The sequence below is a fragment of the Meriones unguiculatus genome, chromosome 10, assembly GCF_030254825.1.
Source record: "Meriones unguiculatus strain TT.TT164.6M chromosome 10, Bangor_MerUng_6.1, whole genome shotgun sequence".
NCBI lineage: Eukaryota > Metazoa > Chordata > Mammalia > Rodentia > Muridae > Meriones > Meriones unguiculatus.
In genome coordinates this window covers 74,607,052-74,633,851 of record NC_083358.1, presented here as the reverse complement: position 1 = coordinate 74,633,851, position 26,800 = coordinate 74,607,052, and the positions used below count along the sequence as shown (strand labels likewise).

At 44.2% G+C, this 26,800-nt stretch overlaps 1 protein-coding gene across 3 annotated transcripts in view; it reads left to right on the top strand.

Moving 5' to 3' along the window:
- Window positions 1-26,800, top strand: part of Papss1 (3'-phosphoadenosine 5'-phosphosulfate synthase 1) — an 82,201-nt gene that overhangs the window by 22,413 nt on the left and 32,988 nt on the right. For all 3 annotated transcript variants that reach the window (XM_060392679.1, XM_021663892.2, XM_060392680.1), the window contains exons 6-9: window positions 9,129-9,242; window positions 11,425-11,536; window positions 13,487-13,692; window positions 15,120-15,255. In XM_060392679.1, the coding sequence (XP_060248662.1) occupies window positions 9,129-9,242; window positions 11,425-11,536; window positions 13,487-13,692; window positions 15,120-15,255 (568 nt within the window). The remainder of the gene's footprint in view (window positions 1-9,128; window positions 9,243-11,424; window positions 11,537-13,486; window positions 13,693-15,119; window positions 15,256-26,800) is intronic.

Below are 26,800 nucleotides of genomic sequence, written 5' to 3'. Positions count from 1 at the left end.
TTGTGCATGTTTGTTTGTGGTTGTGTGTGTGCGTGTATGTGCTGCCCAGCATGGATGTTAGGAACTGAATTTGAGTCTTGTGAAAGAGCAGCAAGCGTTATTAACTACTGAGAGATGTCCCTGTGAGTTTTAATTAATTTATTATTATTGTTATTATTATTTAAGATAAGGCCTCCCTGGGTATCCTGAAACTTTATATGTAGATTAGGTTGGCCTTGAACTCAGAGACCTGCCTGCCTCTGCCTTCTGAGTGCTAGGATTAAAGGTGTATATCACCATGCCCTGCAAGGAGGCAGGATTATTATTATTGTTATTATTATTATTATTATTATTATTATTTGAGACAGGGTTTCTCTGTATAGCCCTGGCTGTCCTGGACTCACTCTGTAGATCAGGTTGGCCTTGAACTTGCAGCGATCTGCCTGCCTCTGCCTCCTTCTGGGATTAAAGACCGCCGTACCTGGCTGAGGCAGGGATTTTTGAAGGCTAAATGAGGGGGCTAAATGACGTTTGTTTGAAACGGTCGTCCTTGGCTGTAAGCATCATTAACGTGGATGGCACCCAGTCCAAGGTGGGCAGATGGACCTGTACAGCGTTTTCTGTGCAGGCTTCCAGCAGTTGCCTGTGGCAGCTCATTATCTCATGGGCATGAGCCCCTCTCCTTGCTTGGGACACTAATAAAATGCTGCTTATAATGAAAACCGTATCTCTGAAATAAATGCAGGAAAATTTCTCTCTGCTTCAAAGTTACTTTAAAGGATTTTTGCTCTTTTTTTTTTTTTCTCACAGCAGCCAGTTCTCTCACCTCTGACGTCATTGGCATATCCCAAGAGATCAAGCCAGTTCTGATCCTTTCTGGAGTCAGTGTAGTTCACGGGTTAAGGGCTCAGTCTCAGGTCACCTGTTCGTACGTGAGTCATGAAGGCAGTTGCCTAGGTCACCTGCTTTTCTGCCCAGCTGTTTCTGTAACTCAGGGTACCTCTCTTTAGGTTTTGTAAATTGGTCAGAATGACTCAAGTCTTGATGGTTGCTGGTTTTTCGGCAGTTCAGGAAGAGCGTGGTGGAAGGGATGCCTAGGATAGTGTGGGGTATAGGGAACCAAGTCTCTGTGCCTTCTTTAGGCTGCCTCTCTCTTAGCACCTCCACATGTAGAGCAGCCCAGGAACCTCTGAACCCCATTGTTCGGGGGTTCTTCTGGAGGCTTCCCGTAGGCAATGACTGAATAAGGAGGCGTGACGTGAGGCCGACAGTTACCAACCTGTAACCAAGGTAATCCCTCTCGCGGCAAAACCCAGTCCTGAAGCTGTCCAGGAGACATCAGCCAACAGTCTCTCCATATGGAAGACATTATCACTTAGGAGGTTCAAATCTTGTAGTTCTGTGCTAGGTACTGGGGACAAAGACCAAATATAGCATCCATTTCCCACTGTGCTGTGGCTTTGTGTAGAGACGGGAAGCTAATGCGGTCTGGGAATTTTGAGAGCATGAAGAAGCCTGAGAAGGCTGCACCCACGGGAATAATTATGGCATGTGGCACTTTCTTGTCAGCATTCTTCTGGGGAGACGCTCTGAAATGAATTCTACCTGCCTTATTTTATTTTATTTATATTTAGGTTTTCGAGACAGGCTTTCTCTGTGTAGCTCTAGTTGTCCTGGAACTTGCACTTTAGACCAAGCTGGCCTCAAACAGAGATCTGCCTGCCCCTGCTTCCCGAAGGCTGGGATTAAAGGCAGGCACCAGCACCCTCTAACTGGAATTCTTAACTTATTGGCATCAATGAAAATAAATTTTTATTTTGCATGTTCAAGAAAAGTGGGTGTTACAGCTGTGAGGCCTTTGGATATATGAGTACTTTCAAGTCTAATTTCCCTCTGGATGTGTGATATATTCATTTACATTAAAATACATGTCTCAGCAGTTACCCAAAGGCCCTTTGTTTTTTTAACTTGCTTCATTTGCATGCATTTATTTGATTACGTAGAAGAGAAGCAAGCTCGAGGCTTTGCCTTTTTTTTTCCCCACTAGCCCTTAAGTGATCACTAGATGGCCTGCTAGCATCGCATTTTAACTTGGCCTGTTAGAACACGAGGGAGTAGGCTTCTGGCCGCTGGTTTTAATCTAAAGTGATATTTTAAATGCTGTTTTTAAATCTACCAGGAACTCTGGATTTACTAGTGCTATAAATTATTTAAAGGTTTGTCTTCTTACAAAATGGTGGGTTAGTGCTCCAAATGGGTTTTATACTGCACATAAAAACCAGACTTTGTAGCTCAGTTTTAAAGTGTTGCCAGAATGTCGTTTGCTCATGCTTTGGATTCATGTAGTTGAGATAATAGAAACTTAATAGTTGCATGAAAATGTGAATGAGCCCCAGCATTCAATCTGTTGAGCAGATCTGGCTGCAGAAGAAAGTGCAGCAAGTACATAGAGGAAAAAAAAACTTAAAGTGTGGAATCACTGTTTATTAACACGCTCAGGCTTCTACAGGAAGATGCAAATGAGAGGACAAGAGTTGGTGGTGTTAGAGGGTGAATGAGTGACTTGCTTACCAGTTTCCAAGTAGAAGCAAACAACTGCCCAACCAAGGAGGCAGATGTTACATACATCAGTTTTAGATAGTGTTTGGTCAATTAAAGAAAAAGTGTGGGTATCCATCTTTAAATTGTGAATATTTAAAATTCATAACATCCAATAGTTCTGTACTTGGAGGGATGGAACTCAGCTCTCATTATGGGTCACGTGTGACTTCTTCACTGACCTCTGCTCCAGACCCTTGAGCAGTCTGAGCCCCTGTTACCTTCGTTATAGAACATGGGAGCCTCAGATAGGCGAGGTGTCGAGGCGTGTGAAGACTTTCTCTGGCCTGGCTGTGATCTGTTTTTTGTTTGAAAGAAAATTTGCAGAAATAACAGGAATTATATGGATGATAACAATGGCACAGTGTTTCTCATTGCCAGGCCGGTCTGTACTGGATAAAGCAGTTAGTTCATGTGGCATGGACTCTGCATTCTGCTGTCTAGGTATCCAGTTTCACTTTGAGGTGGCATCAGTCTTTTGGGTATGTAGTGGTGGTTTTAGAGACTGAGGTTTACATTAGAAGATTCTAGAAACTGGCTGTGTCTACATTTAAAATAATGTGTATATATATATATATATATATATAATATATATATATTTATTTATGTGTGTGGGTGTTTTTTGTATTAGCATGTCTGTGTACCATGTGTGTGCCCTGTGCCTGCAGAGACCAGAAAAAGGCATTCGATCCTCTGAAAGCAGAGAGAGCCGCCATGTGGGTGCTGGGAATTGAACCCAGATCCTCTGGAAAAGTAGCCAGTGCTCTTAACCACTGAGCCATCTCTCCAGCCCTGTGTCTGCACTGTTAAGGTTCTTTTTGTATTTCTGTTGATTAGTTGCCTTATTTCTACAAGAATTCACACAGAGCTCACTTCCACTGAGCAGATTTCTGTCTTCCCCTTGACTCCTGACATTGCGCTTGTGTTAGTGCCAGAAATATGAACTTTATCTTTTCAGAAGAACAGTAGCAAACTCTTGATGTAGCATTGGTTATCCACCACAAGAAATGTACACCACGTTGTAAGGCTAGAATTCGTTTCACAGAGATTGTTAGATATGAACCTGCAAGGGGAAGAATTTTGTTGAATGCTTGTGATGAAAAATTATTCTGACTTAAGAATAAACTGTGAAACTATTTTGGCCTGATTTTGGAAACTGATTGTAGCCTCCATGTTGATATTTAAAAGCGGGACCTGATGAAGCGTGCATATATGCTAAGTTACAATACAAATGAGTTCCTTTAAGGCATAGTTTGAACTTGGTTGTTTTCTCTCTGTCTCCTCACACTACTCACCTTGGAGGCACTCAGCTTTCCCCACAAATCATTTGTGTATTTGTGGGCTGACGTGACCTGGTCAGAAGGAGGCTATTACTTGCACAAGCACTGGCTCCTTTGCAGGATCTTGCTGCGTTCATGGCTGGCAGAGTCAGCTGGCCATGAGTACCCTCCATGCTGTGTTTCTGAGGAAGGCTTGCTCCTACTTGAGGAAAGAACACGGCTCCACCAGCTCCAGCCACGTGCTTGGAGCATTGCCATGGTGAAGCTGCTATGATGCATTGATTTTTGGGAGCTGCACCTTGGGTTGCTGGCCGAGGAAACCAGCTAAAAATTAAAAGCACCCTGTTGTATCAGGTTCACTGGTGCTTCCGATGTCTCCAGCTTGTTGACAGTTATCAACATGAAATGTGGGAGAGTTCCAGTTCCAAAACCACAAGGTGTGTCCCCTCCGTCCCCGACTGTGTAATACAGCAAAGACAGGGTAAAGCAAGCAACAGGAGTGGCCCTTCCCAATGTGGGGCTGAGACTGGCTTTGTGGACATTTTATGCCACTTGTTCCCATATCGAGTATTCTGCTCTTCACAACGCCAAGAGCTGCAAGGCGATGGCAGTGGAGGGGGCTTCTCTGGTGTCTACTGCAACGGGGCTTGAAGAAGTAGGTTTACAGCTGTTCACCAGTCCTTGAAAAACTTTTCCAGGCCAAATAGGAATGTCGGCTATCTTTTTTTAATGAAGAGCATCATCAATGTACCGAAAGATCTCACACAGACTGGAACCCCTTAGAATTATAACTGTTTAACAGAATTTATTTTTGAAGGTAAATTATAACAAGGCGTTTGACAGAGTTTCATAACTTAGTCTTCGATGGGGAAAAGACCACAGGATACATTTTTTTGGAGTTGACATTTTGATTTTAACACCTGTGTTGATCGAATTTTATGGCCTTGGAAAAAAAAAACTTGGTCCCTGGCCTCATTTCTTTCATATGTGAAAGAGAGTTAGTAAGAGTGCCTGCCTTAGCTCAGGGAGAATTCCGCGAGCTAACGTGCTGGCATCAGGAGCTGAGGGTGGATTCCAGCGTGGAGCAAGTATGCGTGCCATCATGGTCCTCATTTACTGCCAGTGTGCTAACGTGCACCGGAAGCAGTCCAGCAGGACCCGTTACTCTCTCGGGCCTTAGGCCCCTTACGTGTGGAAGGGCCAGACAGCAGCAGTTTCCTCAGCCTCGGCAGGCAGGTATTAGGGCAATTGAACAAGTGAAGCCTTTGGAACAGGGAGGATCCCTGGAAATGTTAGCCCCCTGGTTCAGACACCATGCCATTTCTTTCTCACACCAGCCCTGGAGAGTGTGTATCTGCGTCTTTTTTCTTTTTAAATTTCATTTATTTGTCTATTTACTTATTACAGTTTTTTCACTTTGTATCCTGGCTGTAGCCCTCTCCCTCATTTCCTCCCAGTTCTACCCACCCTTCCTCTTCTCCCCCTATGTCCTTTCCCTAGTCCCTTGATAGGGGATCACCTTCTCCCCTCTATCTGACCCTAGCTTATCAGGTCTCATCAGGCTGGCTGCATCATCTTCCTCTGTGGCCTGGCAAGGCTGGACCTCCCCCACCCCCACCCAGGGGGAGGTGATCAAAGAGCTAGCCACTGAGTTCATGTCAGAGGAAGCCCTGTACCCTTTACTAGGGAACCCATTTGGAAACTGAGGATACAACGGGCTTCCTTTGAACAGGGGGTCTAGGTTCTCTTCATGCATGATCCTTAGTTGGAGTATCATTCTCTACAGGCTCCCCCTGGGCCCAGGTATTTTGGTTCTGTTGTTCTCCTTGTGGAGTTCCTGTGCCCTCCAGGTCGTCTTTCTATCTCCCTCTTCTTCCATTTAAGGATTCTGGCACTCTGCCCAAAGTTTGGCTAAGTCTCAGTATCTCCTTCAATATGCTGGTGGGTAGAGTCTTTCAGAGGCTCCCTGTGGAAGGCTCTGCCTGCTCTTCGCCTACTTCTGATGTCTATCCTGTTTGCCCTTCTAAATGAGGATTAAGTGTCTTCCCTAGGATCCTCCTTGTTGTTTAGCTTCTTTAGTCCTATAGATTTTAGTATGTTTATCCTGGATTTTTTTTTTTTAAGTAGTTGAGGAATAAAGGAGGCACCCGGCTGTGAGGCGAGGGAGCCCGCTGAAGGCCGTATGTAGAATTGCAGCACAGACCACACATTCTTATTTACAAAATGTCTTCTCTTCTTCCGTCACTACAGTAGCAGCAAGAACATCAGGAATAACTGACCTACGGGCTCCTGCTACCTTCTATCTCCTTTGGGTTTGAAAATGTGTCCCTTAAATTTTGTGACTAGCTCACTGACTTTCGTGTCCTTTCTGTGAATTTTACTGTCGTCATTCTTACAGAAGCCTAATGAGTAGCTGTTCGCTTATGTAATTTGTTACTTTTAGTGTTTATTTCCCAAAGAGGATTTTGGTTCTTTATTTTGCAGCTGCCAAGAACATGTATGGCTTAGTGTGACATTGGGAGCTTGTGTGTCTAGCTCAACACGTGGGGTTTGTGCAGCTGCTTTGTGAGTGTCCTGCTGTCCCTTGGGGAAAGGCATCTCTGGACCTTCACATCCCAGTTGAAGTATCACAGGCTTGGTAGAGACTTCCGAAAGGCCGTCTGCCCTGCACTGCCCCCATGGCGGAGAGCAGCTAAGCAGGATAATGGGCAAGCGATTGTGGCACATACATAGAAGGATATAGGTCATTTTTCTGTGCTCATTCCCAAGTCCTACCAACTGCTCTCCTCACACTGAAAGTAAATGCAGAGAGCAGCAACTAAGCTTATCTTATCTGGCTGGAATTTAAAGAAGAATCCTTTTCTTTTCCTTTGTATGTGATTTTTCCTTTTTGATGCATACTTATAAAGTTGAACATTCTATATAATCCTGACCTGTCTGTCCCATTCTTCTCCTCCCCCCCCCCCCCGCTTCCTGCAAAGATGACATGTACTCCCGTTGGTGTGGGGTCATTTATGGGAGCAGCAGCTCACCTTATGAGTCCATGGTTGCATGTGAAATCCTCCAAGTCAGACTGGAGGCAGCTGGATGAGCTGGGCTGCCTTGGCTCACTTTCTTCTTTAATGACTTTGTACAGTTTTCCTCCTCAGTAAATAGAATGAAGTATGGAAGGTCCGGGAGGTTATGGAGTGTCTTCTGCTGGGCTGTTTTGCCTCCTATACATGCTTCCTACTTCCCTCGTTGGTTAGTGGGACACTCAAGGGACAGAGGCCTCGGGAAATGCTGCTGTGCTCCATGCCAGTTGCAGGGCCACGCTGGCTGTTGTAGCTGGCTGTGGTTTTTGATTTTGTTATTTCTTTTCCAGTATGTATATTTTGGAGAAGGTCAGAAGCCTTAAATGTAACCGTGGGGGAAGCCAGGTTCTGTGGCCTGCTTAGATGGTGCTGAGCTGTGTTTCCCTCTGTTGTACCACCGTGGGAGCCGCCGAGTATCTGAGAAGATAGAGCTCTAGGCCGCTGATACCCCCTAGATCCCCAGACCCCACAGGGATGGCTTAAACAGCTACCTCCTGTCTTCATGTCCCTTTTGGTGCAGACACGTGATTTAGCCTCTGGTTATTGTTATTGTCACCGTCAGTGTTTCTTTTTTTTGCTGTAGGACCAGATAAAGACAGGCGGCATGTTGAGCTTGTGTGTCAGATGCGGCGTGTTCTGAGAAATGCACTATGAAGTGATTTTGTGCAATCATCATCGCTGCTACGGACTCACTAGGCTACAGATGCTTATGGCACTGTGGCTATACACCCAGTCCACCTTTAGCTGAGGTGCTGAGCGAGCTTCCCGTTCAATGAGAGACCCTATCTCAGAAAATAGGGCGGGAGTGGTAGAAGAGGCTCAGTGTAGACTTCAGAACACTCATGGGTGAGCACACACGCACGTGCACACACACACACACACACACACACACACACACACACACTCACGCATGCACACACACACACACGCATGATACAAAGTGACCGAGGAAGACATCTGATGTTGGTCTCTGGCTTCCATGTGTACTCTCACACATGAGCATGTACACACACACACACACACACACACACACACACACACACGCACACACATAAGCCCACAAAGAGAATTTGGTTCTTCCATTAATATTTTTGTTTGAATTACTTTGATCGCTGTTGCTTTGTGCTTTTAAAAAAATACTTCTTTAATAGAATTCTTTGTCTCTGTGGGATGGGCATCAGGCCTTTGCACACCAGCTTCTTTCAGTCATTTGTACGCGTGCCTCCTCTATCCCTTGTCCTGGCTTGATGTGTGCTAACGTGTCTCTGCCACTGTCCCTTTTCATATTCTCACTTCTGCTCTGCCATCCTCAGCATTGCTCCATCCCGCACTGTGGATTTTGGTCAGTCTGGCAGGGACAGCGTGATGCTGAGCATCTTCTCAGGCCTGTATGCCATCTTTGTGTCTCCGGGGAGGTGTCCGTCCAGGTCTTCTCTCTGGCTGTTGGTGATGTTTTGGTTATGAGTATTTTAGGTTTTCTTGTCCTACCTCTGCAAAGGATGTTGGTAACACTGTGAGGACTGCATTGGATCTGTACATTGCTTCGTGTACCATGGGCATCTAACCCATGAATACAGGATTTTTTTTTTCTTGTTGTGTTTTAAGGCTCTTTGTATATTTTGTATATTTTGTTTTTTCCCCCCTAGGTGATAGCTAGATCTTTTCATTCTCTTGAGAATTGCTTTATTTCAAAAAAGAAAGTATTGCCTGGACACATGTATGAAAAGCCTACAATTGAGTCCAGATTATTTTATGTGGGATCAGAAAGCACTAGTTGTCAAAGGTCGTGGGAGGGCAGCTGACATGCTGTGAGTAAAATGGTGGCTTTAGTGACACGCAGGATAAAGGCCCATGGGGGAAGATGGTATAAAGTGAGGAGTTATGTGGCTTGCCTTGTGTCCGGAATCTTTGTTGCTGTGTATCTGAGAGCAGCTCTATTTGCAGTTGCCTTTTCGGACACATAATAGGTTCTAGAGATTTACTCTTTTCCACTAGATCATGGGACATGATGCTGACTTCTTGAGCGTGGGATATTGTTTGGGCGCAGACCAACTAACATTAGGAAAACCGATGAGGGAACATGACACTGAAGCCCCCTTTTCTGGCAGAAACGCTGACTTTTTCTTTCCTTAAGATGCCTTCTGGGGAAGCCTGCATTGTTGGATCAGATGTCTAACTGCCCTCTCGTTCTGTGAAGGACATCGTCCCTGTGGATGCCTCCTATGAAGTTAAGGAACTGTACGTGCCAGAGAATAAGCTTCATCTGGCAAAAACCGATGCAGAAACACTACCAGCACTGAAAATCAACAAAGTAAGTTCTCTGTTGCTTTTCAAACCGGGTGACACAGCCTTACGTGCAACCGTTAGCTTGATAAATTGGGGGCTTAGTGGCTGTGTTTGAAGTCAGAGTGGCAGCAGCACGGTCAGGGCATTGTGCTGTATCCCACAGTTCCCAAGGACAGGGAACAATAATCCCACATTCATATGACTTTGATTTGCTTTTGGTCACATTTGCTTATTTTGAAATATCAAAGGACAAAAATTATGTGAGATTTGGGGGCAGAAGAGAAAGGATTGTTTCTAAAATATTAAGAAATGCTAATCCATAATAATTAAAATGATTTTTTTACCCCTTTAAACAATGTTTCCCAATTTGACTCTCCCTTATATTAAGAAAAATGGACACATTAAGAATAGATCTGTTGTATATCTCTGGCTAATGATACCATTAGGTGCTTTTCTCAATTAATAACTGCTGAGTTAAATTAGACAGGCTGAGAGTGGAAATTTTGACTTATTCTCAAAAAATTTTTTTCAAGACAGGGTTTCTCTGTGAAGCCTTGACGGTCCTGGACTCACTTTGTAGAATAGGCTGGCCTCAAACTCATAGCAATCTATCTGCCTCTGCCTCCCCGAGCGCTGGGATCAAAGGTGTGCACCACCATATCCAGCTGTTATTCTCAAATGTTACTTTAACTTTAAATTGTATAATGTATACATATTTTTAAAACAGATATATAAGAAAAAATAAACAAAACTCCACAAAGGATAAGGAATAAGAATATGGAGTAGCGGTTGGCTACTTTTGCAGTAACAAGAATCTCGGATACTTAAGGAAGTGTCGCCATTCAGTACTGTGGATGGAAACTGACAGAGACCCTTCCATACTGTTCAGATCTTTGCCGGAGTCGGTCTTGATGGACTTTGTTGTGGTCGGGTTTCAGACAATGGGTGTGTGGCGGGGGAGGGTGCAAAGCAGAGCCATTCCAGCTGGCTATTGCGGAGGACCCCAAGTTTGTACAGACAGAGGGAAAGAGAGATATTTCTGTAGGTGTCTTGGACGGCACCTAATGTGACCTTTCTTCAGTCTGGGAGCTCACAAATCTGTTCAGTTTATGGTACACACAAGACATAATGCCTGTCTGCTCACTTACGATACTTCATCACAAGTCCTATTTAGTCACTAAGGCTCCTAGCAGATGCCATCTAGAATTGAGACAAGAAATAACCACTATCATGGCTTTAAGAAAACTAAGTAAAAGGAAAACTAGAAGGTGGAAAAAAATTCTCCATAAAGAGTTTCTCCATGAATTGAGGCTGTATAATTCCTCATGTTTCCTTGCACAAACTGGGCATTGTGCTTTGAGAAATAAGTAGGAGACTCCATTTTATTGCACACCATTGGCCATGTGCTTAGCCCTTTCTCATTGAGATCCATTGCTGAGTGACAGATGCAGTTTACAGGCTCCTCTCTGTGCTTATGGGATGTACCACAAGTCCAGAACTTTAAGCAGTAATGGTCTTTGTAAGATGAAGGCTCTCTGTCTGGAGAGGAGTCATTTTGGAAAATACTTTGTTTAAAGTATCTTTTGATTTAGGTTAGTGAATATCAACATCTAGTTTCCAGATCTTCACTGTCTGCAGTTCTGGGAACTTGGCAGAATTATAAAATTTCCATTGCCTTGGAAATTGAATGCGAAGCAATCTGCATTTGTTTGTTTGTTTGCTAGCATTGAGACAGGCTCTCACCCTGTAGCCCAACTGACCCAAAACTTGCTATGTATTCCACGCTGCATTTAAGCCCATAGAAATCTGCCCGCCTCTGCCTCTGCCTCTGCTAAGGTTAAAACTTTATACCACCATACCCCCATACCCATTCAGCCATCTGTATTATAACACACCTTCCAGAAGTGGTCTGGTACACGTTGATGTTTGAGATCCACCGGTGAGACTGTCTGGTGAAAGTGTGGAGGGTGATGTGTTACAGATATGCTAGAAGAAAAGCTTGTTCTCCAGGAGTTCCTTATTCTTTCTTCAATTTGTAGGATCCACAACCATCACTGAAATGTCTGTTTCCAATTACTTTCAAAATTAAATGCATGTCAGTTTTTACTGCCTGGGATCATAAATACTTGAAATGAGTGTGCGTTTGCTTTTTTTTTTTTGTTTTTGTTTTTGTTTTTGTTTTTGTTTTCTTTCTGTCTAATTTCTAGGTGGATATGCAGTGGGTGCAGGTTTTGGCAGAAGGTTGGGCAACTCCTCTAAACGGCTTCATGAGAGAGAGGGAATACTTGCAGTGCCTTCATTTTGGTTGTCTTCTGGATGGTAAGGCGGTTTACGTCTAAAATTACAGTGTGTGTGTAAAGGAGGCAAGGCGTGACTTCCGGCATTTGTTACTTCTCATGACGACAGTCACGGCATCTCAATAGAGCGGTCATGAAGGCTCAGCTGTTTGGGTTCTGAACAGGCTAAGTGAACCATGGGGTCATCTTCACATCTTTCCTTTTCTTTCCTGTAACTGTTATCCGTTGTGGAGGAAGAAGGAAAGCTGGGCAGCCAGGGCAGAAACCGAACATAAAGGCACATGGCCTCTCAGGGTCTGCTTTGCTCGTATGTGTGTTTTCTGTTAAGATCAAATATTGTATTTTGCTTTTCCTCCTTGGAATTTAGTGCAGATTGGCTTAGCAGTTTCTCATCTTAACCTGTTCCTTGTAATCTCAGAAATGCATACAGATTCATTGATGGCTGACAGCTTTTATCCAAAATTTTTTTTGTTCATGATTCTCTACACAGAACAGTTTCTTCAATATATAAATCCAGATAGGAACTTAAGAGTGCCCACAGAGCTGGAATGGTGGCACATCACATACCTTTAATCCTAGCACAAGCTGAGAAATGTAGATCTCTGTGAATTTGAAGTTAACCTTTCCTAAATAGCCAGTTCTAGGACAGCCAGGGCTGTGTAGAGAGACCCAATCTCAAAAAACAAAGAAAGCAAAACAAAACCTATGGAGTGTCATAGGCTGGGAACTGACTGTGCCTTGGGCTCACTGGGAACACTGTTTAGATTAATTGGAGCCACTGATTAGTGCTTTTGTTTCTTGGCCAGTGACAGCTGACAGTGATTTGATTCTGACCATATTAAAAATGTAATTAAAGAGTGGGAGGGCTGGGTAAATGGTTCTGTGGGTACGAGCACTTGCTGCGAAAGCCGGGGAACCTGGAGTGCAGCCTGGCAGTTTTGTAAAAGCTGAGCATGGCTGTGTGTACCTGTGCCCCCAGAACCGAGTGGAAACAGGCAGATCCTGGGAGCTTGGTGGCTGGTCTTTCTTCTAGAAATGTCAGTCTACTGAGAGACTCCGTGTGCATGCACCTGCTCACATACATACATACGACACACACACACACACACACACACACACTAACATTAAATAAAGAAAAAAGAAAAAATTCAGACTATCTTTATCATATAGATATACTCAAGGATTCATAATCAGTTTGCCACTTGAAATGTATCATTCTTTTTTTAACAAAGATTTAAATTTTTCTTGGAAAGGTCATGAAATAGAGTGGTCTCATTCATAAAATGGGATGCACAATATATTTTTGACGGTGACAACCACCCAATTCTTCCTTTGTAAATGGTTTCTTTTACTTTTGTAATTCTATCTAATTTTTTTTTTCCTCAAGGACAATTGGATGACTTGTGAAAATTAGTGTCTGATGTGGTGTTGGTTCTTTTTTTTGTTTTTTGTTTTCTTTCTCCTCCTCTCCCATCCCCTTGTCTCCCACCCCCTCCTTTCTTCCTCCATCTTCTTCCTTTCTTCCCTATCCCTTCCTCCCTTCTTTCCCTTTCCCCACCTACTCCTTTGCTCTTCTTTCACCTCTCTCTCTCTCTTAACTTTCTGAAGAAATTCGTTGCTTTTGTGGTACTTTGTGCCATGTCCTCAAGTGACAGTGTGCTGGTTCTTTAAACTGCTTTCCCGTTAATTATCTAATAGTTAATCTGTTGCATGTCTATGCTCATCTGTGTGCATCTGTAGTCATTCATGCCGCAGCACACATGTTGAGGACAGAAGACAGCTTGCGGCTGTCAGTTCATTCCTTCTACCATGTGGATTCCAGGGATTAAACTGTCGGGTTTGGTGGCAAGTGCTGAGCCATGTCACTGGCCTGATACTTTAAAAAAAAAAAAAATTTGTTGTTGTTATTTGAATTGTGTCACCGAAGACAAAGATCACCATTGAATAAGCTGTGCGCTTGTGTGTCCTGCAGGAGGTGTCATCAACTTGTCAGTGCCTATAGTTCTGACAGCTACACATGAGGAGAAAGAGAGGCTGGATGGCTGTACAGCATTCGCTCTGATGTATGAGGGCCGCCGTGTGGCTATCCTTCGGAATCCTGAATTTTTTGAGCACCGGAAAGAGGAGCGTTGTGCCAGGCAGTGGGGAACAACATGCAAGAACCACCCCTACATTAAGGTCTTGACTCATGTGGTATTAACATTTGTGCTGAGATGCGGCCATCAGCTGTGTGTTAATTGTTCTTCTGGGTTGTGAAATTTTGCGGGATAGAGACTGGACCTTAGCTGAGTTTAACGGGCAGATGGTCTTGTCATTTTGGTGTGTGTAAATATTTATTCAGTGACCCTTTCTAGCTTTTTAAAAGATCATTGATTCTGGGCATTAAATCTGGAGCCCGAGCATGCGAAGCCTGTGTTTCTATCCCAGTTTGTAACACATAGTTAAAGTGTCTGCCGGGCACCAGGCTCTGAGCTCAGTGCTGGCTTGGAGTACAGGATGGATTGGGCAAAGGTTTGTTCTCTTGGAATCTAGTGGTAGGGAAAGTATTTTGTTGTTGTTTTGTTTTTTTCTGTGTAGCCCTGGCCATCATGGAACTCAACTTTGTAGACGGGGCTGGTCTGAAGCTCACGGAGATCACCTACCTCTGCCTCCTGAGTACTGACATTAACGACATGCACCACCACTGCCCGCCTGGTAGGGAAAGATATTAATCATGTTCCTACAAAGAAGATGTGAAGGCAGGCCACAGGGGAACTTGCACCAGGGTAGCTTAATATTTTGGGGCTATTTATTTATTTATTTAGGTTTTTCTGAAACAAGGTTTCTTTATGTAGCCTGGGCTGTCCTGGATGTGCTTTGTAGACCAGGCTGGCCTGGAACTCACAGAGATCCTCCTGCTCCTGCCTCCCCGAGTGCTTGGAGTACAGGCATGCGCCACAGCACCCAGATTACTTTTGGGCTCTTAACATTGTATTGTTGTGGAAAATCAGAGACGCAAGATTCCTCTCCCCAAAGTGCCTCACTTGTGTAGTGAGCGCGGAAATGTCAGCACTGAAGGCAAATCTCTCTCAGTTGTTTTAAGTAGACTCTGAGCTTTGGGAGAAGTGAAGTGCATTTAGGCACCAGCCAGTGCAGTGCAGGGAAGGGTGAACGTCAGCTGCATCCTGTATGTGTGGGTCCTGAGCGTGCACACCTCCAGATGCAGGGTGAGGTAGGGAGGCAGGTAAAAGTTGAGGAATTGTGCATGAGTTCATCAGCGAGCCTGACAAATTTGCATACACTTGATTGTCAGCAATAATTAGTGTCAAAACTTTGAGATTGGAAGACAAACAAGATAGGAAAAAAATATTCTTTTTTTAAACTGAAAAAGTAATAATCATTCATTTAGGTTTTGGTCCCTTTTCAGAAATTCATTCAAACACATGTCAGAAGTACTTTAAGAAGTACGGCATTCTCTTTCTTCAGCGCCTTTAATTCTAGTGGTGTTCATAATCATAGCTCAGTCTTTAAGATGGAGTCCAGCTTGCAGAAAATGTGGTTTGCTCCTGTGAGAGTAATGCTCTTGCCTCTATTGTAGCAAATAATTTCCTCTTGCTTCCTGTTAGATGGTCCTGGAACAAGGAGATTGGCTGATTGGAGGAGATCTTCAGGTTCTTGACCGAATTTACTGGAACGATGGTCTTGATCAGTATCGTCTTACCCCGACTGAGCTCAAGCAGAAGTTTAAAGATATGAATGCTGGTAAGATGAAAGCCTACTCATCTAGTATGGGACTGCTTAGAGAGAAAGTTCCAGAACTTTTTCTTAGATGTATCTCAAATGTCTATAACAGGATGATAGCTAAAGGTATCCGAGGCAATAGAATATATAAAGGAAAGCAACAGCCAGGCCTGGCCTCTGTAGTCTTGTTATACTTTGCTACATTCTTAGAATTTGATCTAACATTTTTGCATATGGTATGGAAGATGGATGTTAAGAGCGAACTGGCTGTTTATTATAAAACTCACATGTTAAAGCTGAGTAGAACTATGGAAGAGAATGTATCGGAACTGTTCCCTCACAGGACAAATGTTGGAGCAAAGCCACCTTACCACGCCTATTCCATTATTTGTATTTGTTGTACATCCTTGCCTGCTCATATGCCAAGTGCTGAGGTTTCAAAATAAACACAAGAGGCGGCTTTCTGGGTAAAGAAGACGTTAAGCATCAATTGGAAGAAATTGCCTTAGGAGCAGTCCTGTGGTGTTCTCATCATTTTGGGTCTGGGAGGAAGTGGAACAATATGATCACAAAGGCCAAGATATGTTCTCACAAGCGCTCTGGGACAGGGTTTTCTCACCAAACACACCACCTCACGGGCGTTGGTAAATGATGTGCTGCCATGTGCACCAGATACCTCTTCTCATGCCCAGAAACTGACAGGGCTTTGTTGAAAGCATTCCCTGCAGACCAGGCCAGACTGTTGAGAGCGCAAATGTTCTGCCATTGTTAGTGTGCTCAGGGTCAACCCATCAGCAGAGGTGGCAAGTTGACTTGGTTTAGCAAGGCCCTAAGCCTCAGTACCACTCCTTACTGCTCTCTGTGTGGAGGTGGCCTGGAAGGGTCGGATGGATGTGGTTGCCCATTTGGAAGACAGCTGACCACTAAGCTATACTTAAGAGCCTGTACCCTCTATCCCAGGAGATGATACCAGCAGTGGGTCAGGACAGCCCTGCATGACCCCAGCAGTCATCTTGGCTTCAGGTTGTTTGGAGTCCTGAGTGTGCACAGTGTCCTGCCATACTGTTTGGGAGTTTCATATCTCTTGTTTTCCTCTGTAAGGCTCATTGACCGTTGATGAGAACACTTGTGGAATCAAATGCATAGGGATTTATTTATTTATTTATTTGAAACAGAGTCTCATTGTAGCTCTGGCTGGCCTGGAACTCACTATGTAGATCAAGCTGGTCTCAAACTCACAGAAAGTTGCCTGCCTCTGCCTCCTGTGCGTCACCATGCCCAACAGAGTTTGCTTTTTTGTTTATTTGCTTGTTTGTTTGTTTTAAATTGAAATGAGATCAGATGAGTAAACTCATTGTTTATAGCATCTGGCACACAGTAAGAGAGTTAAGTTTTCTGAGTTTCTGTATGAGCTGAAGTTGGCCTGCATATATTGGGTTAACCTATATGAAGGTTAGAGAAGGGTTATCTGTTTATTCCTGAGCCTGCTGAACGTGGCTGGAATTTGAAGTCATATGACCATAAGATGATGTAGACCTAAGTGGCTTCTGATGGGCCACACTGCTCAGTGGCTTCTGCTCACCCTGCCTTGTTCATTGCTGACTCTCATTTCTTGCTTGGCTTCTTCAATTGCACGGTAGGACCCCTCTTTGTCTTTTGAACTTTACTTCTCTGTGAATTTGAAGCGGATACTTGGGTCTGGGTTCTCTAGAGGAATAAAATCATAGAATGAATCAGTCAGTCACTCAGTCTCTGTCTGTCTGTCTGTGTATCTGTCTATCTATTCATCTAAAGGGAATTTATCAGAATGGCATGTGGGCTGTGGTCCAGCTAGCCCAACAATGGCTGTCTACCAATGGAAGCCTCAAAAGCCCAGCAGTTGTTTGTTCCACAACGGTTTTAGTTAATTCTAGAGGTCAAGTTGACAAACAAGAATATCCATCACACTTGGTTTAACATCCAATGATTTCTGAGTGCTACATATAATGGCAGCCGAAGTACAGCTTCATCTCCTGCTTTCAGACATACTGGGGCTCATTTGACAAGTGATGACTGGTATCAGGCAGTAATGGCACACAGTTCCCTTATATCCATGAAGACTGCTTCTGGCCATTGAACTATAAAGGAGAGAGTCAACTTCCAGAAAACAAAGTTCCTCTTGACAAGAAACTGGAGTATGCCAAGACACAAACAAATGAAGGAACAGTTTTGCCTGTCATTCCTCTCCTTTTCCCCCCATCTGGGTGCTGTCAGTGAGGAAAGAGAATTGCAAGTTCTTGCAGCCATTCTGTGCTCATGAGAATCCTAAACATGTATTCGGCCTTGAGTTTCTGTCATCTGTCTCCAGACTTCATATTTAAAGAGATACTACATATTTAAATTATTTAAGACACTTCTAGTTGGGCCTTTTATTTATAATCATTAGTAACAGATAGTTCATTTCATGTATTCCCTCCCTCAATCCCTGTTGAGACATCTTATCGTGGAATTATTGTTCATAATTAGAGACTTTACTATTCCATCTGTTTTGTGCTCTTTGTGAGCCAAACATTTTAAGTCATTTAGGGAAGTTGTTGCATAATGAGTGATTGCGACTTTGTTTAAAGTAGCTGAGAGCCAGTTATTAGCCTTACATCAAACAACAAAGATTTGTGGTGTTATTTTGTTTACTTTTCCGTTTTAGACCAAGGCAAATAAGCAACAGACCGAGGGAGTTTACTTTGTAGTTCTTGTTTACTTGTTAGGAAGCCAGTAACAACCGGTCTACTGATGTGCTCAAGAGAGAGAAAGCAGGAATAGTCACTCATTTTTGTTTTTGACTGTTTGTGCATGCCAGTTTCTGTTTTTCTCCCCTCATCTTAAGCATTTTGGCTTCATGGTATAGAATATTATCCCATGTACATGGATGTAGCAATTTGACTATTGGAGGCCATTTTGGACCAGCAAGGATTGAGATTTCTCTGTTGCCTGCATTGCTAATTGGAAGGTGAGCCATTTAGTAATGGCAGGCTCTTAATATCCAGATGATTGGTAGTCTAGAGAGAAAGGATTTTAACAAGTGAACTAGAGCCAGCTAGTACTCATTCTGCACAAAACGTTGGTGTCCTGCTGGTTACAAGAAAAAAACTTCACATATTTTCTTTCAGTATGTGAGTCAATCTGTGAGGGCTTTGTTAAGTTGTTGAATCACAGACTGTTTTAAAAGAATGAGTAGAGATGCACATGGATATCTTAGGCCGAGTTGGGGCCCGTATAGGAGGTTGGTGAGTCAGGAGCAGAGTTGTCTGCGAAGTCAGGGTGCTCTCTTATGGCAAAGCCTTGAGCTAGCGGTGCTGTAACCGGAAACTAGATGAGAAGGTTCTGTCTGGCAGATTCTAGCTGCAAGGTAGATCTTTGGATAGGGTTCAAGTTTAACTAAGTGAGCACAGAAGAAGAGATGGGCACAGTTATGGGAACTTGTAGTTCTGGGGAATTGGGCTGGTAACATCAGGTAAGGCAGGAAGTAATTCCTTCCTTCCTTCCTTCCTTCCTTCCTTCCTTCCTTCCTTCCTTCCTTCCTTCCGAGAGTTTCACTCTATAGTTAGGCAGGCTTTGAACTCATGGTATTCTCCTGCCTCAGCCTCCTGAGCACTGAGATTCTAGGTATGAGCCCTAGGCCCAGCATGGATTTGTGTTCTGATGTCAGGTCATCAGACAGTGCTTGGGGAGACACTACGAGACATAGCTGAGTGTGTGGGGTGCTCTATGAGGAGCTGTACAGATCATAGTTCTGCGAGCAGCTTCTCTGGGTGTGGTGCTGAGGGCTTGGCTGTGAGATGGCCCTCTGAGAAGGCCCAGTGGGAGGATGCTGTGGACATGATGTGAAGGCATTACAGGTTGGCAAGGTTCTTCCAGTTTTTTCTTCATATATCCTCTGATTGCCTGCTGGAGCCTTCCATCTGTCACTGAGGAGCCCAGCACCTTTCCTCAGTAACCCTGTCTATCCCCGCCAGATAGTGGAGACAAATAGAGGTGGGTGTGGAGAGTAAACCACACAGAGACCAGTCAATGAAAGCTTCCTACCTCACATCTTGAGAATACCAGCTTGTTGTCATCATGATTTGGAATATGAGAGTACCAGCTGGTGAAAAATGCTAATTGATATGCTTGTGTTTACCAGGTGCCCTGTTACTATTCTATTGATTCCTCCCTGTTTTCCCACTTACCCAGTATAAGTCACTTGCTGGAAAGGAAGGGCTCCAGCTTCACTCATGTCTCACTGTGTTGCCTCTTCGCCTGGCGAAGAAGAGTCCAGTATGTGTGTGTAGGGGGAGGGCGTGGAGGTTGGGGGAGCTGGTCCCTTTACGTAGGCATGGTGTAGGAGGTTGGGAAAGTGATGAACAATAGACTGCATGGAATTTGTAGCGACAGTAGTACGAAAAGTGGGAAGACAGAATGTAGTAAATATTGAGCTAATTTCGTGGGTGTCTATACCTGATGAGCTGGGAAGTCAGGGCATAGAGGTATGGCTGATATACTGAGTACAGCTGACGGTAGGGAGTCGTGTGTGTAGTTCCTGAAAGAGTATGTCAGTGGAACATTACACAGCCCAGCGTTTAACCCTGCTGCTCCAGGTATAAAGAGAGAAGCGGGCGGTCAGACCCAGATGGCCCATCAGAGTCTGAAATTTCACATCTATTTGGTTATGGCTGTGTAAAGTATGTGCACAAAGAATAATTAGGAGACTAGGCAAAAATCAAGCGTTAAGCCCTAAGCCAGGGGTACTGAAATACTCTTATTTACAGACAGTTTCCCTTCAAAGCCTGCGTGGCCCATGCTGTTTATTTTAAAGAGGGGTTAGGCGAAGAGGCAGATGAGGTTAGAAGGTCAGCGCCCTGTTTAGCAGATGTTAAGGCTAGGAAGATAGTGGGTAGCTGTTCATCTAGAGACAGAAAGCAGTGGTGCCTTTGGGATTTGGCAAGAGGTTCATGCTCGCTGTGTGGCAGAGCAGGAAGCAACAAGCCGGCTGGGTGATTACAGTCTAGCAGTTTAATGTGGGTGAAGAATGAAGCCATGCTCTTTTTTTTTTTTTTCCCGTCACATACTCTCCACACTGTCAGCACCCTTCTCTGCAAACAGAGCTGCTGGAGTTGAAAGACCTGGGTTCCTTCTACCAAATGTTTGCTCTTTCCTTCTCTGACTAAATTGCAGACTCCCGAGGACACTGTCGCCTTAGCTTGTCTGAACTTGAGTTTTTCATCTGTTCAGACCTTCCCTATCCCTGTCTGCTGCTCTGTCAGACTGGGGAGAGATAACAGTCAGTCTGGACACTGGTGGTGAGGTGACGGGGGTCTGAGCATGCCCGAGGGAAGAAAGGAGGTCTGGAGAGTTCTGGACACAGGGTTTAGGGACTGTGCTCCAAGGCTAGGGAACAGGACTGGAGATGGGGACAAGGTGGCAGGAATTGAATCTTGGCAGGCAGGTGGAGAGGTGGTTTGAACCTGCGGCCAAGTTTTGCTCAGTTAATAGAAATTAGCAAGGCGCTAACACAGAGCCATGCCTTCTGCCCTTGGCTCTTGTGACCTCATCAGAGTGTTCAGGGTATAGTCTATCAGGTGAATTGGCCCTGCAGGACACATTGATTAAGGGCATAGAGAAAGTGGAAGAGTTGTCAGAGTTCTGTTCTATGTGCAGACATGCACAGTGCTTTGATCTCTAGTGTCTCTGCCCACTTACTTTCTGTACTCTCCTGGGTCAGTCCAGGATAGTCTGGTCGGGCTAATTTTCTACAAAATGTCACAGGTCCCTTCACATTCCACTCACAGCCCTTATTCAGTACTGGCATCCTTTCTAAGGTACATTTAGAATACAGTGTGGTTGCCCTATGCCATGTACCATCTGTCTTTGACAAAATGAATGATTTTATGTTTCTGGGACAACTCATCCCCTCTGGACAGCAGGGATGTTGCTACACCATTTTTTTCTTTTTTCTTTTATTTTCCTTCTTTCTATTCTATCTTATTCCACAGACTGTAGCTAACTGTGGCAGTCACAATGTCCTGGTAGATAACCAGGCTCATGGGTTCAAGTGCCGTCCCTGGATGATTTTGCACTGTAGCAGAAGGTTTGAGTGGTTGCAGCCGAGCCCCATGGCTTGCGAAGCCCCAAATGCCTTCAAGGCTTTTTAGGGGTCAAGTTTGTTTTCATGTGTGGTCAACAGCCTCATAGAAAGCTTTGCAGAAGTGAGGGTTATATAACGGAATTTAAAAGCAGTTCTGCTTCGGATCCCCCACACGCGCCTTCTCTTTTAAAACATGTTGTTACGGGGAATTTAAAACATATGCGGAGATAACAGTCTGATGAGCCCCCATGCTCCTGAGCCAGCCTCAGTGCTGCCTGCTGGGATCATTCTCCTTTCATCTGTGCCACTACTTGCCCTCTCTGAATGCTCTCGCCATATTCTGAGTCAAGTCTTGGTTTCCATGTCATTTCATCTAAATATTTCAGTATGTATCCCTTCAACAGAGGCCTTCCAGAGCATAAGCATCACACCCTTGCCTCATCCTAAGTTAGCTCTAAAACTATCAAATGTTTAATTGCCCAAGTTTCCAGTATTTTCATTTTAAAAAAGAGAGAAAAAAAAAGTGAATCTTTTTTTAGTTCATTTGAATCATAATAAGCTGAAAATTGTGATTAGCTGATGTCTTTCCTGTCTTAGTTTTCTGCTTTGCTTTTTTTAAATTTTAAAATGATTAAAATGTTACAGAAATATTCCAAGGCTAAAATTCCTGTACCTTTAAACAAAGATTCCGTAATTACTTACACCCTACAGTTGCTGCTCTTCCATGGTCTTGTCTTTGAGAGTGGCTTTGAGACAAAAGCCCTCATAGTTCCTACAAGTAAGGGTAGTCTTTTGCCTCCCTGCCTTGCGCTTATCAACTCAGAAGAGCACCACTGATGCAGTATTCCTGGGTCTGATTTCCACCCAAATCATGCAATTGTCCTTCTTAGTGGGGTCCTTAAAAAAATAGCTTGTTTGGTTTTCTCTGGATGAGTGTTTCGTTGCACGTATGTAAGGGTGCCATGTGTGTGCCTGGTAGCCGTAGAGTCCAGAAGAAGGCCTGAATCCCCTGAAACTGTAGTTAAGGATGGTTTCGAATACCCCGTGGGTGCTGGGAATTGAAGCCTGGTTCTCTGAGAGACCTGCCAGTGCCGTTAGCCACACATCCGTCTCTCCAGTATCCTTCTACCCCCACCGGCCTCCTTTCTTACTGCGGTGATGTCACCAGTTTGTTCTCTAGCTTCCTGTCTCTTCTGGTCCAGAATCCAGGGTAGGTGTCTTAGTTTTCTTCAGTTTTGAACAGTTAGTGTTCAACTTGCCTTTCACAGCCCGGAAATGTCAGTAGAGTGCATGCCGCATCATTTCAGTTATTCCTCAGCGCGCTTTATTATCCATCTCTTCATGACTGCATTCACTTCTGTCAAGAGCGCTGCAGGAATCAAGCTGTATGGTTTGCACTGTTAGCAAGTGGCTTACAATTTTGACCTAAACCTATTGTAAGTGACATTAACTTACTAAAAATATTAGTCTTTCTCACTTTCCTAACGTGAGCTTAAATTATTTCGTACTATTGCCTCACAAGTATGTGGAGTAGAGACATTCAGATCTGTAGCTACTCCTGCCTTTTCAACTGGCCTTCCCTTTAAAGTTCTTTTTGTGCTGGCAGTTGTGACCAAGGCCTTGCTATGCCAGGCAAGCACTGTACTGCTAAACAACACCCACCTCCCTGCTAGTTCTACCCTGCGGCAAATAGTGCCAAACGCCAGCGCTCAGATTCTTGATCCTCCGGTCCCCGCTCTGCAGATCCAGCTCACTCTGGATCAAAAAATATTCAGGAGTAAAATTGTGTCTTTACTGAGAACTTGCCGGCTCTGCTATCACTGTTCCCTAACTGTATAGCATACAGTATGCCAATAGAACTGACATTTTGTGAGCCATTGGGAGTGACCTGAAGACACTGCAAAGAATATAGAAGCATGTTGCATGTGCTACCTACAAATATGAGGGCTATGCATATAAGGAGCTAGAGTGGGGCTTGGTACTCGTAGAACACCTTGCAATCAGTTCTTCCTCTCTCTCTTTCTCCCTCTCTCTCTCTCTCATTCATACACTCTTATATATGTATTCCTGTATCTGTGTTGCCATAGCTGGAAAGCATAAAGATACACTGACACTTTTAATTCTAGTCCACATCATATAATCTATTTAGCTTATTTTATCTATTCTGTACTTAGGTCCTGATTCTATGGTGAAAACCCTTTTCCATTATCCAGTTTGGTAGCTTATTTGTATGGTGTCTGTCGGGGTTTCATTGCTAGGAACAGACACCACGGGCCATGGCAACCCTCTTTAATTGGGGCTAGCTTACAGTTTCAAAGGTTTAGCCCATTATCATCATGGTGGAAAGTATGGTAGCATGCAGGCAGACACAGTTCTATATCTTGATCCAAAGGCAGTAGAAGGGTACTTTACATCACACTGGGAAAAGCTTGAGCCTAGGAACCCTTAAAACCTGCTCCTACAGTGACACACTTGCTCCAACAAGGCCACACCTATGCCAACAAGGCCATAACTGCTAAGAGTGCCACTCTTTATGGGCCAAGCATTCACAAATGGGGGCCATACCTATCCAAACCACCATACTCCACTCCCTGGCCCCCTTAGGCTTGTAGCCATAGCCATAGCATAATGCAGAATGCATTTATTCCAAATTCAAAAATACCCTGTATTCTATCACAGTCCCAACAGTGTTTAAAAGTCCCAAGTTCAAAGTTTCTTCTGAGATTCATGCATTCTCTTACTGTAATCCCCTATAAAATAAAAGTCAAAAAGCAGATCACATACTTCCAACATATCATGGCATAGGATATAAATTACCATTCCAAGACAGAGGGACGGGAGCACAGTGAGGAAATGCTGGATCGAATCAAGACTGAAAACCAGCTGGGCAAACTCCAAACTCCACATCTCCATGTCTGATGTCAAAATATTCCAACTCCTTTCAGTTTTGTTGGCTGTAGCACATTTCTTTCTCTTGGGCTGGTTACACCCTGTTAGCAGCTCTCCCCAGGAGGTATCCCCGGGCTGTGGCATCTCTAACCTCTTGGGGTCTCCAGCGCAATCCAGGCTTCACCTTCACAGCTTCACACAATGGCCTCTCTGAGCCCCCATGCAAGGACTCCCCCCCCCCCGCCACACTCCTGACTTCAGCAGCTTTCCTTAGTTGTGGAGGGTGATTTCATAAACCCTTTCTTTTATCCTTGAGTCTAAAGCCAGAACCACATGGCCGAATCTACCAAGTTCTGCTACTTGCTGGCGCTGAAAATATGAGCCCCCCCCTTTCAATTCCATTTTCACCAGCTTTCTGTTTTCCATGTTTTGTTTTGTTTTTTTTTCCACTGCCTAAGCTTGACTGTCCCAGAACTTCTTCTGTAGACCAGGCTGGCCCTAAGCTCAGAGATCCACCTGCCTCGGCATGCCTCTGTCTCCCAAGTGCTTGGATTAATGGAATGTATCACCTCAACTGGACCTAAGCTTTTCTTTAATTCCTTATCACAAGATGAAGGCTTAGCTGGGTGATAATCTTGCCCTGAGTTCACCACTCCCTTAATTTCATTCTATCTTTAATCTGTTTATCTCCTTGAACACAGAAATTGGTTCCATTCATGTTTTTGGTGCCCTTTTAACCCTTGAACTATACATTTTGTGTTTTTCCTTTCTAAGCTTGCCATATTTTCTCAGAAGTTTCCTCATAAGAGTGAACCGCTGGACAGAGTCTATACTAGGCCTTTCCAGATTTTGTTTGCCAATGCAATTAATCTAAATCTCTTCACCTTAGCCTCAGACAGACTCTTCAGATAAGGGCAAAAAGCAGCCATATTCTTGACCAACTATCACAAGAACAATCCCTAAGCAACATTCTGAAATTCTTCTCCCTCTGAAACCTCTTGAGCCAGGCCCCCACATTTCAGATTACCTTCAGCCCCATTGTCTTCCATGTTGCTGCTAGGATGGTCCATTAAGCAGAGCCTAAAGCATTCCATTGCTTTCCTAATCCAACATCCCAAAATCTACATTCCTCCAAACAAAACCGTGGCCAGGCTTATGACAGCAATAACCCAGGCCCTGGGACCAGCTTATGTCTTAGGTTTCATTGCTGTGAAGAGACACGATGACCAAGGCAATTCTTATGAAGGAAAACATTTATTTGGGGCTGGCTTAGTTTCAGAGGTTTACTCCATTATGTTCGTGGTGGGAAGCACAGCAGCATGCAGGCAGACATGGTGCTGGAGAAGCAGAGAGTTCTCCATCTTGATCCGATTGCAGCAGAAGGTGACAGTGTTCTAAACTGGGGTTGAGCATAGGGGACCTCAAAGCCAGCACCTGCAGTGACGCACGTCCTCCAATAAGGCCACACCCACTCCAGCAAAGCCACACCCCCAATAGTGCCTCTTCCCAGGAGCCAATCATTCAAACACTTGTGGGGGCCATACCTATTCAAATCACCACAGTGTTCTTTTATGTGAAGTTGTCTAGCCAAACACTCTGTCTTCCCAGCCATGGCCCTGCTGGCTCTAAACATCAGCTAGTTTGTGTGCCTTTAAATACTGAAGCCTCATGGCAGGCTCCCAGTGTAGGAACTCATACCAGTCCAAGGGCGTCCGTCGTACATCACTGTACTTCAGAGCTGGTTATGCGCAAGGGGCAGTGTAAAAATAAATAAGAGTAAGAAAATTTGGAGTCTGAGTCCAGTCGTGATGGTGGGGTGATGTGTCAGGTGTTCAGAGACCAGGAAGCACAGAGGATTGTTTTTGCCAAGATTGTTTTTCTGTTCTGTAGCATCATTCTATGTATCAAAGAACCATGGCTTCTGATGGAGGTCCCCTGGTAGCAAGCATAGAGGAATGAAACCAGGATTGTAAGCAGACAATGGCTAATCAATTCAATTACTCTTGTAGCTTTCACCGTTTGAATAATGACAATGGTTCTCATTATTATCAAGAGATATTGTTGCTGCTACATTGCAATCCTGAGTCCAGATGTCAGATGACAACGCAGTGGCTTTGTTCTCAATCGGAACAATCTGTATGAATTTGGGTAGCAAGTAAAAGGGAAACCATACTATCTTAATATTCTTTCTTCTTTTATAAAGCCCTTGAAAATGACCTGAGTTTGATTACTAACTCGGGACATAGGGCCTTTGACGGACTGGATGCGTCATTAACACAGAGGCCATGAATTTATATTTGTTGTAAGCAGTTGAATATTAGGACTGAAAGAAAGTCTGGCAGTTGCTGTCATTTCCCCTGTGGAAAGGAGTAACTGGCCTGAGTCTAAGGCTCCTGTATAATATGACCTTAGGTGAGCAAAGGCTGTCAATACTGAATAGCAGCCGCAAATTTTGGCTGTCTTGGAATAAGCAGCCAGCAGTCCATGACTCTGCCCATTGCTGATTCCGAGCTTGCATATCTGTTACCTGTAAGCATCATTCTGGAAAGAGTGGCTTGTCCCATGTAAGGCGGTGCC